Source organism: Podarcis pityusensis, assembly GCF_964106645.2.
Source record: "Podarcis pityusensis genome assembly, chromosome: 1".
Taxonomy (NCBI): Eukaryota; Metazoa; Chordata; class Lepidosauria; order Squamata; family Lacertidae; genus Podarcis; species Podarcis pityusensis.
Window position 1 is genome coordinate 98,757,349 of NC_138028.1, and position 18,818 is coordinate 98,776,166.

At 40.4% G+C, this 18,818-nt stretch overlaps 1 protein-coding gene across 11 annotated transcripts in view; it reads left to right on the forward strand.

The window, feature by feature from the left end:
* The window catches only part of THSD7B (thrombospondin type 1 domain containing 7B), a 646,019-nt gene that overhangs the window by 527,637 nt on the left and 99,564 nt on the right, over positions 1-18,818 (forward strand). For all 11 annotated transcript variants that reach the window (XM_081005543.1, XM_081005546.1, XM_081005545.1 and 8 more), the window contains 2 exons: positions 8,684-8,878; positions 14,953-15,216. In XM_081005543.1, coding sequence (XP_080861669.1) covers positions 8,684-8,878; positions 14,953-15,216 — 459 coding nt within the window. The remainder of the gene's footprint in view (positions 1-8,683; positions 8,879-14,952; positions 15,217-18,818) is intronic.

The window sequence follows — 18,818 nt, forward strand, 5'->3', positions numbered from 1 at the left end:
AGATAGAATCCTGCTTAAGGCTCCATAAGGACTTTCTGGTTGCTAGAGTAACATTCAAGCCTTGCTTGTCTAACTTGAGCCCATGCATCACTTGGAGCTATCCAGAGTGCTAGCTGTTTTACTCACTTGCCTTTACATCTGTTTTGCCTGGTGTTTCTTATCTGGCCCTATCCTCTGAATTATGTCACTTTGACCTGTTGGAACCTGACCGCCATTTGACCTGACTTTTGCTTACTGGATCCTGAACTGTGATTAGCAGTCTATTGACCTTTCATCACTTGAATCTGTGCCTGTCACATATAATAATAATAATAATAATAATAATAATAATAAAATTTTATTTATATCCCAAGATGGGATTACTGCCTGCGACAGACCAGCCTTATTATCACCTTGTTCCCTTTCCAAAACAAGGAGAGGCTGTCATAGCATGATGTCATTGCTCCTGCTAAGAAGAAGAAGAAAGTCCTGGAGTTGTGCTTCCTTGTGTTCCCTCTCCACTACACCACTGCCAAGGAGCAAGTCAGCAGCAAAGGACAAGCCAGGAGATCAAAGCAAGAAACAGGCCAAAAGTCAGGACTGAAAAATAATGAAAGATTCAGGAACCAGAGCTTCAGCCTTGAAATCTGGTACCTCAAGCCATGTTGCCTCTCATAACTATTCCTGGCTGACCCAAGACTACTGGGACCTGCTGGTGAGCCATGACACACCCTTCTGGAATCGTTGGCATCTGTGGAGTGGAACAGTTCATCTGTTACCTGGGATAGTTGCTGGAATGATACAGAAGTGCAGTGTATGGCAGCAAGACCAAGGACTCTTCCTCACAACTTGCCCCATATTCTGCCTAAGAAATTGCCCTATTCTATAAAGTTTCTTTGTTCTCCCTTGATAAACAGTTTACCGTGGGCAGAAGAAAGGAGAATGAATTGTCTTTTGGGGGCTTTGTTTTGGGAATCAGACAAAACAGGAATTGTTGCCTCGGGTTGCTTAGGCGACACTCTTAAAGCCTGACATCAAACAGCTTGAAGTCCAATATTTCTTTACAATGAAGTCATTTGGATTATGTCATTACATTCATATAACCTGGTGTGACAAACTCTGCACCAGACAATAAGGAATCCAGCCTTTGCGCTGCTGGTGTGAGCCAACATGGCTTGTAGTAGCGCACTAGATTTGAAGCCACTATTATGAAACACAGCACTGTGATATCACTCAAAGTTGTCACGTAGCATGAAATGGTTGAGTAGGGAAGAGCAGTATAGTCAACTCACTTGACATGCTGTCATGGGAAAGCTTGTTGTGTGTTAGCATGCACAATATGATGGATACTTGAAAATTGCCTGGCCTATCAGTGGTATTGAAATATACAGCATGGGAGAGTGTTGCTGTAGCCATATCAATGCAAGGTATGATTCTCTCACATCTTTGAATATAATGAAGTATCCTTGTGGTATTGATTTTCTAGAAATTGTGATATCCATGTGATACTAATTTTATAGGAATTGTTGTGAACATGAAACAACTGAACAAAAATACCATGGCTTATTTGTTCCCTCAATACCATTAAAAAATTATTACTTTTTATTATTAGAACAAAAAGCCTTTTCTTTTTTTTAACTTAATTTTTTTCTTAGGGGCTTACTTAAAGCTTTAGGCATTAAAGCAGTGGTGGATAATATCAAGGAGTAGAAGCCTTTTTGAATCAATAACCTTTTGGAACACAAGGCCTCAATTATCTGCTGCTAACTGTCCATCACTTTCAAAGGTATCCATTATGGCTGTGTAAGTATACTCCAGTAATGCAGCTGAAGTCATTTTGAGTGACTGTCTCTCAGGCCTGCCAGTGAAGTGCAAATCAGGCAAGGAAGTGTTTGCTGTCTTCACTCTGCCTTTAAACCATTTGTGGCAGGGGGCTTGAGAGAAATGTTGGTCCCTAGAGAAAACTAAAGCTCATTGGTTTTTACTTGCCCTGAAATAATATGTAGCCCACTCACAGGTCCTTATAATATCAGTGGAAATAGTTGGTCCTGGTGAGCATTACCGGTAACTGCTTTCAATTTTAATTTGAGGATGGCCATTTGTCCAGCCTAATTTTAATTTTAATTTATTTGAATTAATTTTGGGATGCATTTTAATCAATTGTTTGTTTGTTTTCATGTATATTGTGTTTTTATATGATGTTAGCCGCTCTGAGCCCAGCTCCAGCAGGGGAGGGTGGGATACAAATAAAAATTATTATTATTATTATTATTATTATTATTACTCACCAGTGACAGCTTCAAATCAGAATAATCCAGTTCCCAGTTAGGAGTATTCCATAATCTAAAAAAAGCAAACTTTGATTAAAGGAAATAACATATTTAACTTGCAAGCTATTTCTGTATCTGATCTGATCCAACAAAACATTTTGTTATGTTTTTAATATATGTTCCATCAACATGTTCAAAGTGGCGTACATGGTTTTATCCTACTCCCAGTTTTATTTTCACAATCCTGTGAGGTAAGCTAGACTGAGGGATAGGGCCTGTTCCAAGGTCACCTAGGGAATTTTGGCACTGAGTAAGGATTTGAACCTGAGTCTCCACAGTCCTCATGAAATGGTCTAACCATTACAATCAGAGACATATTTAGGGCAACACAACTGGTTCAGTTGCACTGGGCGTGGAACCCAGAGGGTGCCACAACTATTATATAGATTGAAAGGCAGGGAAAGGGGCATTGATTTTTGGAATGTTGGCATTGCATAGGGTGCTGCTGAAATTTGAGACCTTGAGACCTGCCACTGCTACAGTGCACTGTCTCTTCAAGTGACCAGGCAGGGAGCAGGGAATTACATCTGCCTCAGAGTTGATGGCTTCTCATGTTTCTGTAGTGGTAAAGTGATTGTAAGAACCAGATGTTAAAAGGTGGTGCTAATTTCTTCCTGCAGTTCATTAAACTTTGCATTGGGAACAAACAGCTGTTGTAACATTCTCCAGCATCAAATTGCAATTGTACCATACTGCAGATAACCCTGGAGGTGACATTTCCCTCTACTAATACAAGCACCAGCAGTAACAGTGGCATGTATTTTTTAAACTGGAGGCATGTTAATACTGCGAAAGCTTTCAGTGGCCCCACTATACCAGCATTTTAAGACAACTCCAGCAAAAGGGTTGTGAGCTTTAGTTAATAGCCATTGAATATCTTCATGCCCATCGGTTTTCTTTTTTTTTTATATAAGGTATTTATTAAGATTTTCAAAATATTTCAAAATAAAAATAGAAAAAAGAAAAACACAAAAAATAAAAATGATTAAAAACAACTCAATCTTTCCATTACTTATTTTTCATTAGCTTATTTCCCGGACCTCCTCACGCCTCCCTTTTTTGTATTCCAGTTCAGTTTGTTGGTTCAGCAAATCCTCCCCCTCTTTGTCTATCCTAATCATTAATCTTAAAATATTGTAACATTAAATGTTTACCTGTTAGTAATCCATTTTTCATATTCCCTTATAGTATTGCAGCTAAAAACCACTTAATTTCTATCCAACATCATTCTAACATTCATTAATTTTACAATATTTCTGTAAATTGTCTTTAAATTTCTTCCAATCTTCTTCCACCGACTCTTCTCCCTGGTCCCGGATTCTGCCAGTCATTTCCGCCTATTCCATATAGTCAATCACCTTCATCTGCCATTCTTCCAGAGTGGGTAGATCTTGTGTCTTCCAATACTTTGCAATGAGTATTCTTGCTGCTGTTGTGGCATACATAAAAAAAGTTCTATCCTTCTTTGGCACCAATTGGCTGACTATGCCCAGGAGAAAGGCCTCTGGTTTCTTCAAGAAGGTATATTTAAATACTTTTTTCAATTCATTATAGATCATCTCCCAGAAAGCCTTAATCCTTGGGCACCTCCACCAAAGGTGAAAGAATGTACCTTAAGTTTCTTTACATTATCGGGCAAATGATAGATTTTTGCAAGCTTGACTGGAGTCATGTACCACCTGTATACCATTTTCATAATATTCTCTCTTAAGGCATTACATGCCGTAAACTTCATACCTGTGGTCCATAACTGTTCCCAGGCAGCCATCATTATATTATGTCCAACATCTTGTGCCCATTTAATCATAGCAGATTTCACCGTTTCATCCTGAGTATTCCATTTCAACAGCAAGTTATACATCTTTGACAAAATCTTAGTTTTGGGTTCTAGCAGTTCTGTTTCTAATTTTGATTTTTCCACCTGGAAGCCAATTTTCTTGTCCGCATTATATGCCTCCATTATCTGATAATGATGAAGCCAATCTCGCACTTTGTTTTTTAGTTTCTCAAAACTCTGCAATTTCAGTCTATCTCCCTCTTGTTCCAAGATTTCCCAATATTTCGGCCATTTGGCCTCCATATTGAGCTTTTTCAGTGCTTTTGCTTCCATCGGTGACAGCCACCTTGGCATGCCCATAGGTTTTCTCTCGTATCTTTTTTACTCAATTACTTGCCATTAGGACACCTTGCGCCAAATTGTAAGATGTATGGAAAAAAATCTCTTCCTTTCATACATTTCAAAGTTGCTCCCTGTTGTTTTTATTGAATGCCCCCTAGTTCTAGTAATGATGTCAAATAGTAAGAAACACTTACTGGTTTCTATCCAAACTCGTCATGTTTTAATTTACTTCTTACCATCTCACTTTACCAGTCAATCGATCAGTCAGTCCCCTTTTCTCTCACTAGCCTTTTTAAATGCAGAGTCAGTACTGTAAAAAGGCTGCCTGATGGAGTATACTTATTTTCCCCTTTCCCCTTTTTTCCATCTATCTGTCTGTCTGTGAGTGTTAGTGTTCCTTTGATAAATTATCAGAAGTCTTCTGGAGATTGTAAAGCCCTCTTAGATATACTGTGCTGAATTTTCCGTTCCCCACATTTGTCAAACATTTTTCTGTTAGCTATAGCTGCTGAAGGTTGTGACTGTAAGCCAGTTTGTTTCTTTTCATCTGGCCGCATTCTGTTTTTTTGCTTGGTTTTTCTAAAGCTGGCACTCCTACTAACCTTGTGTGTGACTTTAGAAGGAAATATGAAATTCTTCCAGCACAAGGCCCTTTGAATTGCAGGAATCATTCTCTTCAAACTGATCTCTGCAACTGGTTAGGTATTCAGATAGCGATGCATTCAGAACTCCAGAATATTTTGAAAAATACTCTGTGCCAATGACATTCTACATATTTCTCTCTGCATGCTCATTTTTAATGTCCTTTCATTCTATGAGATTGTTATAATATCAATAAGAGCCAGCTACTGCAACTCTGCTAATGAAAGGGTTTAATGCAGATTTACTGCACATTTTAATACTAGTGTATTCTCCATACCTATAGCACTATAAATCAGTCAAGACTTGGTTAGCTCTGTCTTAAAAAGGGAAATTCTCCAATACTTTCCTCTTTGTAGCTCGGACTTGGAAAACCAGTGCAAATAAAACAGCAAAATCATAGAAATTTCTGTGTCATCAATTTGAAGGCAAAGTTGCCTCAGTGTCCTTCTTGCACCTTGAACAGATATTGGTAAATGTTTTCAGTGAAGGCCAAATCATTCATTTCTATGGGAGCTGTAGGAATGACCTTCTGCCTTCTGAAAATTGCAAATGTTTTTCGAAGGGGGAGTGGACATCCAAAGCTTATAGTTGGCTTATTCTTTTCTAGCAAAGCATGCATACATAGATTTGCTCAAACTTGAGGGTTGCTTTCTTCAGCACTATTCAGATATTCAATTATATTCAGAATGTAGGCCAATGAATGCAATGTACTCAACACTACGAAAATCCATGGGATATTTTTATTCAGTTCAATTTGTGGGAGCAATGAATGCAAAGTGTGAAAAATGCCTACTATTTCAATAGCTAGAAGTTACAATAAAGCTTGTTTAAAGATTTGCTCAGCATTTCAGAATACCAAATACATAAAATCCATTCGATTCTACCATAAAAAGTTTTATAACAAAATCTCTGAAATCTACATTTGATGAGAATGAATTGTAATTAAACTTTAGAGCTTACAGATGCTATATTCCAAGTCTGATACGCATGTTGAGAAAGAGACAGCTATGCAAATAAAACCCTGGGCCACAAACACTAACTTGCTCACTGAAATTCCTAGTCCCTTGCAATGATCCAACATTCTGTACTATTCAAAGCACACCCAGGAATTCAAAAGAGTAGCACTTTCCTACTTTTCTGCAGTGTCTAGTGGGGCAAAATGTTCTAAGATTAATATGTTCTGTTTGAGAGGATAGCTGCTAAGGGGTGAAAGATTAATGAAAGTCTGTTTACATGCTTATCTATCTTTGTCATTAATTTGGTATAATCATTCCATTATGAGGTTCGTAATGTGTTTCCTACTGCTTAGGTGTATTTTTTTCAAATGTGACTTTAAGACAGCAAGTGTTTGCAAGTCCAGTCACTACTTTTCTTTTAATTTCTTCTGAGTGTAATAACAGCTGACATCTATGGTCAGGTTGCAGGACTGTGAAAATTTATATAGAACTAAAGGAAAGCTTTTGTATTCTACTAATGTAAACTAAAACTGGATTTCAGAGAGAAGCATGAAAGATATAAATACAGAGGGCTGGATCCAACAAAGCCATTTCATGAGCAGAATGACTTCTGCCCACACAGTGGAATTTCCTTTCCCTCTCCTCCCTCTGTGCATCCATTTTTTTTGGGGGGGGGGGTTACTAGTGGTACATGGGGTAAGGAAAGAGCACTGCAGTCCCATTGTGAGAGTGGAAATTGTTCCACTAATGTACTGACATTGTTGAATACAACCCAGAGATACAACTACCTAGATTTCTTAGACGTGGCATTCCTTCTTACAATCAGTATTATATATGGGGAAGTGTTAGTTTACTACAGGAGCTGATGTGGTGGCTTCTTTCTACATACAAGAAATAGGTGGGGTTGCTGTCCTCTTTTCAGAACACACAGATGTGTAGTACATAATTTTGTAAAAGAGAAAAGGCATGCATATATGGGTCTAGTACTCCCAGAGATAATGAGTACCTTCATTTATAACATTTGATCTTCTAGAGAGGATATCCCTCTTCACTGACAAGGGTAACCTTTATGTCGACTGCTGGATGCGCTGCCAGTTAAGAGAGAATTTAAGAGACAAAGCAATCACAATTTAACTATTAGAATTTTAGGAGTCATTATTAAAATATTGATTTAAGGTTCTGCTGGGTCTGTGCAGACTGATTAAAGTATTGTCTTGACATGGGGGGGGGGGGAATCCCTAATGTTTTCAAGTTGTTATTTTTCTTCACTGATATAGCTTTCATCCAAATACATCTATTCCAGCTTTTATTTATTTATTTAATAAAATATTGTGTGTGTGTATATATATAAACATGCGTTTAACTTTATTCCATTTTCTTCTCATTTTGCAATTCCAATGCACTTTAGAGGCAATGAAAACAATACAGATAGCCATTAAAGTGTGTATTAATCAGTAATCTTTGTAATGATGCAGCCAGATTGTTGAAGATGTAATAGAATCTCAGTCCAATTATTGCATCATTCCACAGCTTTATAGGACAAAATATCAGCCTAACATGAAATCTTAGAGCTTAACTAGAGCTGAATTGTAATGTGTGAGAAAAGAACCAGCCATTAATATGGGACAGCGATCTCTGGAAGAATCTTGCCATTTTAAGATCTAGTCTCATTTTTAAAAAGTATTAATTTAATCAAAACATATCAGCGTACATTTTTTTTTTAAAAAAAACAATTTTCATTGCCTAAAATCAATTCACTCAGGTTGAAATTTGAGTAACCAAAACGACACACTTTGGCTGGTTCCAAGATCATATGAAGCAAACTTATACCTGGAAATCGTTTTGAATTCCAGCAGTCCCTTCCAAATCCCCAATTCTGTACAATTTTTGGGTCAAAGTGAACTGGGTCAAATATCACTGCAACCTCTGTGAGAGTGCACTGTAAATTGTCAGCAATAACAGCCCATGGAAATAAGGGGGAAATCATTCTTAATATACCTTCCGTACTACTTTGCCATAGAACTGGCTAACAAACTGGCGGACAAGAAGCTATTATTAATAGGGCAACTGAGGAAAACTGTTGTGTAATGTAGCTTGCAAGTTTAGTTGCTGCAGGCAGATCCACAGCATTCTATGCACATAAATAAATGTTGTAATATATATATATGGAGTTTATAGTGCCAATAGGCCATGCTCGTGTTTCTGTGTCCTTTGAGCACATGGAGACTTTGAGACTCCTTCCTTGTTGCAAATAATTTAAATGCCAAGATCTTTCTGCTGTGTTTGTGCAGTTCAGAAAAGACAATCTGTTATGGGAAGCAGTGCTCTATAATTGCACTGAAACACCAGTGTCCCCCAAAAGTTCTGTCGCTGGGTTCATGGGATAGAGTACATCAGAATGTGTATTAGGTAATCATTTCATCACTACATTAAACTATGCATTCTTTGTTCCAGGGACCTATGTACTTTTAATTCTGAAAAACAACAAGCATCTTTTTAAATAACCTGTATACAGATTTTAAAAATGTTATTGACTTCATTAGTTCAGTGCTTTTGAAATCTTGGTTGGAAGGAACACACTATAGATACTTGCTTCTTAACTTTTCCTATGCCTCTGCCACACTCATTGTTTTCTTTTGTGCATTTATGTTGTCCAGTTGTTACATGTGTCTTGGAAAGCAACCATTCCGTAGATGTCAGTGAGTGCTTGAAGTGGGCAGAACCTATGCCATCCCTTGTTCAGGACTGCCTGATTCCTTGCAAAGATGACTGCACATTCACCCCTTGGTCTAAATTTTCCACATGTGCTTCAGACTGTGAATCAACGCGGAGTAGAAGACGAACCCTCACAGGTAGTATCAATATTTTATTCTTCATCCTTTAGTCCTTTTGTTTCGAAATGACTTTGGTGTAGACTTTGAAAATTTATCAGATACAGTTAGGGCATTGTTCATAGAAGGTGCTTTACATTTATGTTGAAGTAGCACAATACAGTTATAATTATTGAAATTCGTGCTCCACCACAGTGCCACTGCAGGAGTTTGGCCAGGAGAGACATAGAAGTGGCCACTGAGTATCTCAACCACCACGGTTTCAAAGTCAACACAGGAAGGGGCTCCCTTAAACTATTACAATCAAAGCAGTGGTTTTGGTTACAAAATGACAGCAAAATACAAAACTTGGCTGTCACTGATAGACCAAATGGGATTCTAGTCGTCATCATCTTTTTATAATGGTAGCCCATCAACGAGGTTTCATAGTAGCCAGACTATGACTGGCTACTAGTCATGTGGCCAAATGGATGAGTGGCAGCATCACTCCAAATACCAGTTGCTGGAAAACACAAGAAAAGTGTGTGCTGTTGCCCTCACATCTTAGTTGTAGGAAACAGTGAACAAGCCCTTGGTTTGATCCAGCTACACTCTTATTATATTCTTATGTCCCATCAGTCCACAGGTAGCCCCAACTTTTATTGCTTTTTTTCATGCACAAACCCTTCAGCTAGCCTAACTGGTCACAACCAGTCACTGTTCTCTCTCCAAGCATATTCTATGTGTCCATCCATAGGCAACACCTCTTGCCTGAACTATTCTTCTGTTGTCAGACTACATGAATCATTTGGGGATATGAAGGATTGTCTGGAAAGTGACATACTTGGCACAGCACTAAAACATATTTGTCTCTCAGAGAAAACAGCCTAGAGGCCGCTTAGCAAAGATCCGCTGGACAGCACTTCTCAAACGGCTTGTCAGTGGAGAACAGCACTCCTGTGTTGCTGTGATGCACTCTTTTTTTGACAGCTAGCGTAGCATTGAGCTGTTGTCGTTGCGATGTGCTCTCTGTTGAGAACTAGGGTATTAGAGTGATTATAAGGCTAATCAATGGAACAGGAAATCTGTTTATATCTAACTGCACCCTGAAACAGGAAGTGCCCAGTTCAAATACCATGTCATCTATGAACTCACTAATGGCCAGACTAAACATAAACTTTAATGTGCAGCATGTAGCTCTCTCTCTCTCCCTTCCTACTTTTATTCATTGCAGGTGTATGAGGGCATCCTTACAAAAAAATGCAATGTGTCAGAAGGGGGGGGGGCTATTTCTTTGTTCAGAAAGAAAATCTGCCCTGCCCCATTTCTAGGAAGAAATATTCCCATTAGTTCCAATGACAAGTCCCCCCCCCCCCTATGTGTTCTAGTTGTGCAGGAGAGGATTATTTTAGTTCCAGTTGAATTTGGGAGGGAAGAGATAAGCCTTCCCTTTCTACACTCTGCCCTGTTGCATGGCTTTAATTAAGAAAGCAAAGACCTAAGAGACATGCAAAGTGGATTTGGCAGAGAGAGATTGTAGACTCCTACCATTTCCCCAGCCTCCCAATTTTGATGTGAGGATCAACATCATCCTTTAGGTGTGCCTCCTGGGGACATAGGGGATTCATGACATCCTTCCCCTGATGTCCCTGTTCCAAGCCCATGTTGAGTGTGAGGGTCTGAAGTGGGCTTCTGAGTGCATTCAGATGACCACACCTAGAAAACTCAGCATGCTGAGCATACTTGCAAGTTCCCTTGAGTCCCTCATGCTAAAAGTCATAAGCGAGTGGAGAGGACTAGGCGGACACACAGAGATGTTGGGAACATGGGCAGCGCACATACTTGTTGCCATTGTGTGTTCAGGCTAAATGCCTCAAGAGGACTACATTGACATACCCTATTGTGTTGTTGTGGGCAGTCCCATCCCACTGAATGCTCTAAAATATTGATTAACAAAAAGGAAAAAAATCCTTGCTTTAATTAGTGAGAGAAGGTGTAAGTGTAGCACCATTTGAACTCCTCTTGTCTAATGTACTGCCCAATTCAGTGGTAAAGAGTGTGTTTTTCAGGAGAAAGCTTAAAAAGTGCTCAGACCCATGTTTTCTAAACATGGGAAAGGTGGAAGTCTGGAGAAGCTCTCAGGGATGAGCCACCATGCTGACTATCTCACAAGGCAAGATTTGTCCCTTGGTAGGAGGACGTAGGTGGTGCTGTGGTCTAAACTACTGAGCGTAGGGCTTGCCAATCAGAAGGTTGGCAGTTTGAATCCCCGTGATGGGGTGAGCTCCTGTTGCTTGGTCCCAGCTCCTGCCAACCTAGCAGTTCAAAAGCACATCAAAGTGCAAGTAGATAAATAGGTACCACTCCAGTGGGAAAGTAAATGGCATTTCTGTGCGCTGCTCTGGTTTTGCCAGAAACAGCTTAGTCATGCTGGCCACATGACCCGGAAAAACTTTCTGTGGACAAACGTCAGCTCCCTCAGCCAGTAAAGCGAGATGAGCGCCGCAACCCCAGAGTCATTCGCGACTGGACTTAACTGTCAGGGGTCCTTTACCTTTACCTTTTTAGAAGGGCTTGGGGGGAATTGAAAATAATCATGTGAGCAGTTGGAAGAAAGGATGGAAAGGTCTGAGATTTGGGGAAACCAGGGGCCCGTTAGCAGTCTAGTTAAACAACAACCCCATGCTCAATGAGTTTCAGTTTTTGATGGGCCTGGTTGAGGGGACCCAGTTCATTTTCAGAGTGAGCTTTTAGTCTATTGCTCTCTGTTACCTATATTTCCATGTTGGTGCCAATCCTCAGATTCACTTTGTGTATTTAGTCAATGTACAGTATAGCTATTTACAGTGACCACTTGATGTGAATGCATGCATGCACAGAGACCCTAATAGTGTGTGTGGGGGGGGTGGTCTCTGAAGAAGAAGAGGAAGATGCAGTTCAGTCCTCTATGCATTTGCACAGAACATTACCCTATGAGCATGGTAGAAACACACACAGGTCAAGGACCAAACCTGAGCTTTCAAGAGCATCAGGCTAATATTAAATCCTTTGCCTGGGCACCATTGCCGCTGTACTTCAACCTTAGGCAGCAATAACCGGATCTGACTCTCCATTTGACATTAAAGTGTTTACTGCTTTGCTCTAGTAAATACAGCAAGATCAAACAACTGCAAAAGAGAATCCACTTACCCCCTCTATTATATGGCAAAATGTTTTTGTTTTTTTTAAGGAATAATATAACCTTGGCTTTTATATTATTAAAGGTGGAAATGCCGCCTCTAGCATATCACTGTTATAACTCACAAGAGAATTACTTTAGGGTATAATACCAGGTGTAAAAAAAAGCAGAACCATAAATGTTACTCTACTGCAAAATGGCCATTCAGTGTTTTATGATAAGAATTTAACTATATGTATTGGTAAGCCATGGCTTCAGGGAGACGGAGAATTCCTGTTGGTTTTTAAACACAGGCATCACAGTGAAAGCCATTATAGTGTAAACTCTATACACACACACACACACACACACAGGCAAGAATAATCAGAAAATGGTATAATAATACCCATGCCTGAATAACTCTTGTTCTTTAATGAGCCATGCTCATGAATTCTCATGTGAACAGATAATGCAATAATGTTATTGAAAAGCTGCATGATGCCTTGCTTACAGTAGCAGAGCACCCTTTAATTGGTTGCATGTTACTTTAAAACAAACAAACAAAAAGGCAATAGCTACTGTGCATTTTTGATATTCAGTCCTAGAACCTCTTTATGCTGGAAATGTTTACTAAAGCTGTCATGTTTATTTCTTTCCCCACTTTGTTGTTGAAGCCTTTGATGTATCACCTTGGCTAATAGAATGTCCCGATAACTAAAGCATTCTCCTTTTAAGTGGAAATAGAAAATATTAAATGTTATAAGTGCAAAGCATGACAGCAAAATGTTTCTCATGTGTTTTATTCTTATTCATTCAGATTTGGTATATCATAGCATAGGACAGTAGAGTTTGGCTCAGGGTCATACGAGATGTTACTCCTACAGCCAGTGTGGTGTAGTGGTTAAGAACAGTGGGCTCGTAATCTGGGGAACCGGGTTCGCGTCTCCGCTCCTCCACATGCAGCTGCTGGGTGACCTTGGGCTAGTCATACTTCTCTGAAGTCTCTCAGCCCCACTCACCTCACAGAGTGTTTGTTGTTAGCTGCTTTGATACTCCTTAGGGTGGTGAAAATCTAAACTCTTCTTCATCTTACTAACACCCATCCTTGCTGTTCCTATGGAAGTCATCTAGGTCTCATGTATGGGAGTAGCTGAAGACCATGGATTGCACAGTACAGATGTGGGCCTCCCCATTTCCTAATGGGACTAAACAGAGACTGCTAAAGTCTTAATGCAGCAAAGTAGCCTGGCAAGTCTTCTTGCTTTATTTTGAGCAGAATAAGTTTGGAGAGACTACAACGCTGCAGAAGTTCAGTAGCAGGTTATATGCTTAGCTCCGACTTTACATAGCCTGTAAAGCTGTGCTGTTGACGTGGCAGCTTTCGAATCCCACATGACCCCCACTTTTATGCATCCCCAAGCAAATGCTGGTTAGAAGGTAATTTGAGGTTACACTACTTTGAAAACTGTATTATGCAGCTAACATTTTTGAAAAAAAGCTTTATGTTCAAGAAAGGCATATTTATCTTCTTTAATCATTAACTCAGTCAAATGTGCAGGCATTGAAACTGACTGTTTTGTGTGAAGGAGAAATAGACTATTGCAAAATATTGTTGGGTGACGTCCTCCCTGTCCCCGACCCCCAAAAAACTGAACACTTTTTTGTTAATGTTCAAAAACCATTTTTATTTAAATAGAAAAAGTCTTTAAGACTGCTGGGTCTTGATTAAAAATAATTTCTGATCATCATTTTTAAAACCGGCTCTGAGAATGTTAACGTGCTAATTAAAAACCATTTGGAAAATAGAGTGGAATGAATATTCTTTGATGCAAGCAATCCAGTTAAATTGTGTTAATATCTCAATATCTGTGGAGGGAACTCATGGTTGGCTTACATGCAACTTTTCACTTTCAAAAGTATTACTTGACAGCTGCTGAGTGTGCATACTTATTGTGTCACCTGTTAATGCAAAGTGAAATGAAGCCCTTGGTGTCGAGATACAATGGGATAAAGAAAAGTTATGTTTAAAGATTGTCCTCTCAGGACAAGTCCACTTCTGGAATAGATTGGTAGATTTGCTGAAGTCAGGAAAGAGGGAAGGGGAGGAAGAATTGTACTTGCTTCTCTCAGTAGAGAACTTTGTGGTAAACTGAAAGTGTGATACAACGCATTGAAAGAGCTTAAAAGAAATGGCAGTTTTTGAGCTTCAAAATCTCCAGGTGATGAGAAGTTTCACTGGTGCAGTGCTTATCTGGGCTGGACTTGGTCTCCTTTAGAATGATGTCACTTGACGTTTGTTGGCATTGTGCAATTTCTTTGTGTTTATTTACAAATATACAAGTTGAACATGGGCGGTGTTACAGTGTTAAACATTCTTGACCAAAATACCCTGCCGGGCCTTAAGCATTTCTTGTCTACTCATAGAGTTATCCCTGATCTCATGAAGATCTAGTACATATCCCTGTTGTGTATTCAGCTAATTTGCAAAATAACTTCGAAGGAAGAGCCGCAGCTTGCTGAATCTACCTAGTGGGTTTCCCTAAGCAACCAGTGATGAGGTTGCAGGGCTTAAGGTGAGGGGAGAGAAGGGAGATAATAAATTTACTTTCTTAAGATAATTATGGGGCAAATTAAGAGCTTCTTCGGGTGTGTTTTTTCCTAATAAGAGTAGGCAGACAGTTGTTCTCTATCATTTTGTGCTTCATCCCAAACAATTCCCCCTCCTCCACAAGTTCCTTTAGGCTCTCTGGTTGCCCTGGAGACAGCGACATTTTCTCGGCCCTCTGGAGCACGGGCAACAACAACTAACAGATGTCTTTGAACCAGCTCTTCTGTATTTACATTTCGGATTGTGTTGGTTCTAACTGTATCAAACCCCTTCAAGTGTAAATAATACGACATATTGTTATCAAAAGCAGCAGATGCTACGCTAACAAGCATATTTTCCCGGTCGGAACAGGGAGAAGCAGAAAGCGAGACAAGTGCCAGAATACAGAAGTGTATCCCCTTGTTGAAGCGGAACCATGCCCTTGCACAATATTTACCAGCCGGCCCCATGGAAATTGGTCGGAATGCATAATTTCCGTAGGGAAAACAGAGCTGCAGCTAGAACAGAGATTTCACGGGCATGCCAAGGAATGCGGAGAAGGGGTGCGCTTCAGAGCCCTGGCCTGCTACGATAAGACCGGCAGACTTGTGGAACCATCTCATTGCAACCATTCAGGTAAGTTAGAGTGCCCTGTATAAACAATGGAGGCCCAGAGTCTACCACTGGTCATGCAGCGTTTGATACCTTTCTATTTCCTGTGTCAAACATCCCAGATAAAAGAAGACAGGAAAATTTAAGTAACGTTGCGTTAATCAAGCTTAATATGTCAGTGGGCTTATAAAGAGGTCCACCTCTTTGAAGTGATTTCTTTCAATTTGGAATTTGAATGCACACCCTTAGTTGAAGCTGGTGGCAGCAACTGTTCAGAGCGTCCTGATCTCCTGGGTACAATCTTTAGTGCATGCTGGAGGTAGGGGGCATCTTTATTTGTTATACAGAAGGGAGGATTTCAGCAGGGATACCTTTCCTGACAAATGACATGTGCTGAAATTCCTTCTTCTGCACACCTGTTAAAGGTATAGGAACCCTTTCCTCCATTGCACCTGGGCACTCCCATCATTCTACCCTGACACTGAAGTCCTGCGCCGAGGGCCTTCTGGTGGTTCCCTCACTGCGAGAAGCCAGTGAACCAGTGAAGCCAGAGAAGTCACAGGGAACCAGGCAGAGGGCCTTCTCGGTAGTGGCACCCTCCCTGTGGAACGCCCTCCCACCAGATGTCAAAGAGAACAACAACTACCAGGCTTTTAGGAGACATCTGAAGGCAACCCTGTTTAGGGAAGCTTTTAATGTTTGACGGATTACTGTATTTTAATATTTTGTTGGAAGCCGCCCAGAGTGGCTGGGGAAGCCCAGCCAGATGGGCGGGGTATAAATAAATTATTATTATTATTATTATTATTATTATTATTATTATTATTAGCGCTCCTGTGGAGGGTAAGCAGTGTAAGCTTGCACTGAAGTCTCGGCCCTACCATCTGCACTCCATATTTGGAGTTTGGATAGCACTGTTTGATCCTGTTCTTTGACTGTGAGGTCTGTATGGCTTTCTTTTGGATTTGCTGTGTGCCAGCAAATCAAATGTTGGTTTAGTCATTGATCGTATGCCTCTCTCAGCCATGTTTCAGATGAGCTGCCTTTTTATTTGTTTGTCGAGGTGCCATATCAATGCTTATCCATTCGTAACATCTATCATTTCCTTACGTTTAAAAAGAAGAGAGCCAATTTTTAAATGTTACACAGTTGTTGTTTTTATAATTTGTGGGGAGATGTCACAAGTGCTAGCTAATTACCAATGTTCACAATTAGTTCTACTGCAAATTTACAGAACCCTTTCCCTGCCTAAACCCAAGGTGTGGAAATGTATTTTTAAACTGAAGTCTGCAAGGCTATACTCATTTAGTCAGGGTTCAATGGAGCTGACAATTCTGTAAACATGCACAAGAATGCGTTACGTAATTCATTTGACATGTATAAGACATATCAGGGATTGCACTTGAACGGCCTCACTGCACTATATGTGTAGTGTCAGTCTTCAACTGTAGACTGCTATTACCATGATTTGTAGATTAGAAACTTAAATTTATATGCTGCCTTTCTACAAAGGAAATTGTGTCCAAGGCAATTATAATCAACGAAGCATAAACAAACTGCAATAAAGGTAAAGGGTAAAGGGACCCCTGACCATTAGGTTCAGTCATGGACGACTCTGGGGTTGCGGCGCTCATCTCGCTTTAATGGCAACCCACATCTCATTAAGGTTGCCTGCCCCATCTGTCCCCTGTGGCAATCTTACACACCATGCTGCCCCTGCACTCTAGGGGCATTCTGAATTAGTTCCCTTCCTTTGGCAGGGCTAAGGGTGAGATGACACCCTTTCACATAGTTTAATGGCAGCCCGCCTCCCATGCCTTACAGCTTCGTTTTGAATTCTCCTTGAGCTGAGAGCTGGGATAAAACAAGTGGAAGCAGCCAAGGCCTTGATGGTAGCCAGTATATCTCTCCCCCTGCAGATCTGACAGCTGGTTAATTGTCTTCTAATTACTTCGTTATAGAGAAACAATGGTATTGAGTGTGGCATCCCACCCAATAGGTATGACCTAAAAATAACAGCGCAGGGGTGGCAGGATTTATGGAAAGAGAAAGAAGCAGGAGAATTAGGGAAGTCAGCAGAACATTGAACACAGGCCAAAGGACTAGTAGTCTTTTGCCTGCAAACATGAGCTGGAGATACAGACTATTTGTTACCCTATCCTGCTAAAGAGTTTATTCTCCCATCAAGCTGCTGCCTTTTGCTTTAGCTCTTTCCTTTGCCTGCTGTCACTTTCTGTCACTCTTTTTGTTTTGGTCATTTCCTTCCCGTATACTCTGCACATATTCCAGTTTGCTCTGCTTTTCTCATTTTGGGCTTTGTCATGCGCTGCCTCCCACTATCCCCAGTGGGGAGAAAGGGTTGTTAGCAGAGCTGGTGTTGTGCCGATCAATTTGGTTGTAATGAGAATCCAAGGAGGGAAACCAAACAGAAGCAGACAATATGAAGATATTCTGTAATGGAGGAGTTCATTGGAGTATAACAGTTTCATTCTAGCGCTGACAGTAAATTCAGGGAAGGCAGCTTCTTATGAATCATTGCACACCTTTCCAGATTTTGCCTTCTCAAACTTTTTATCAGTAAAGGCAGCACAAGCGAACTATTTCATTAACAGGGAGGGTTTCCCCATTCTTTCCTTGCCTATGGGCAGCAATTTTAATCAGGTAAAAACTCTTTGGCAATTATGGCGTATTTTGATTTCTTGTTAGTATACCTCATTGAAAAACCAAATTAAAAAATAAATAAAAAGCAGCATTGCTTGTGAAATTATTATTTAGCCCTTATACACTTGCAAATACTGCTTTATACAATAATCATATATGCTGCAACTGTCTCAATGTGCAGAGTGCTATGTCACTCACCATCTCCTTCTTTGTGACAATTTCACCATGGCTATTTTTTGGTTGACAAATAGAGACATGAGTCTGAGAGATGGTGAGTCTTTAGCTGAAGTGAGGTTTTTGAACTTGGGTGCTCTTGAATAAAATACAGTTGCCCACACGCTGGACCACCTCAAATGCACCCCACTAGCCGTGTCCTGTGCCTCTCAGAAACTTGACAGTCCACCTGGGTTTGCAGTCCTAAGCAGACAGCAACATGTGGGGGGGGGGTGTTATCGAGCCCTTAGCTGTCTGTTTTCAACTTGGCAGATTGCAAGTTGTGCAATCTTTCATCTGGGCTCTTAGGAGCTAACTAAAGAGTTTCTCCTTACATTCCACCTCAAATCAGCACCATTATCGAAATTAAATATGTACAGTCATACCTCGGGTTAAAGTTGCTTCAGTTTGAGCGTTTTTGGGTTGCGCTCCGCGCTGACCCGGAAGTAACAGAATGCGTTACTTCCGGGTTTCGCCACTCACGCATGCGCAGACACTCAAAATGGCGTCACAAGCATTTGCAGAAGTGGCGAATCGCGATGCACAAACGCGCAGACGCGGGTTGCATTCTCTTCAGGATGCGAACGGGACTCCAAAATGGATCCTGTTCGCATCCAGAGGTACCACTGTATATGAGGCACAGTTGAGACCTCTGCTTTTGGACACACGTAGCTTGGCCACATGGGTTTTGATTTTGGAATTGCATATTCTTCCCTAAAAAGCTATGAGATAACCACCCGTTAGTGTCAGGT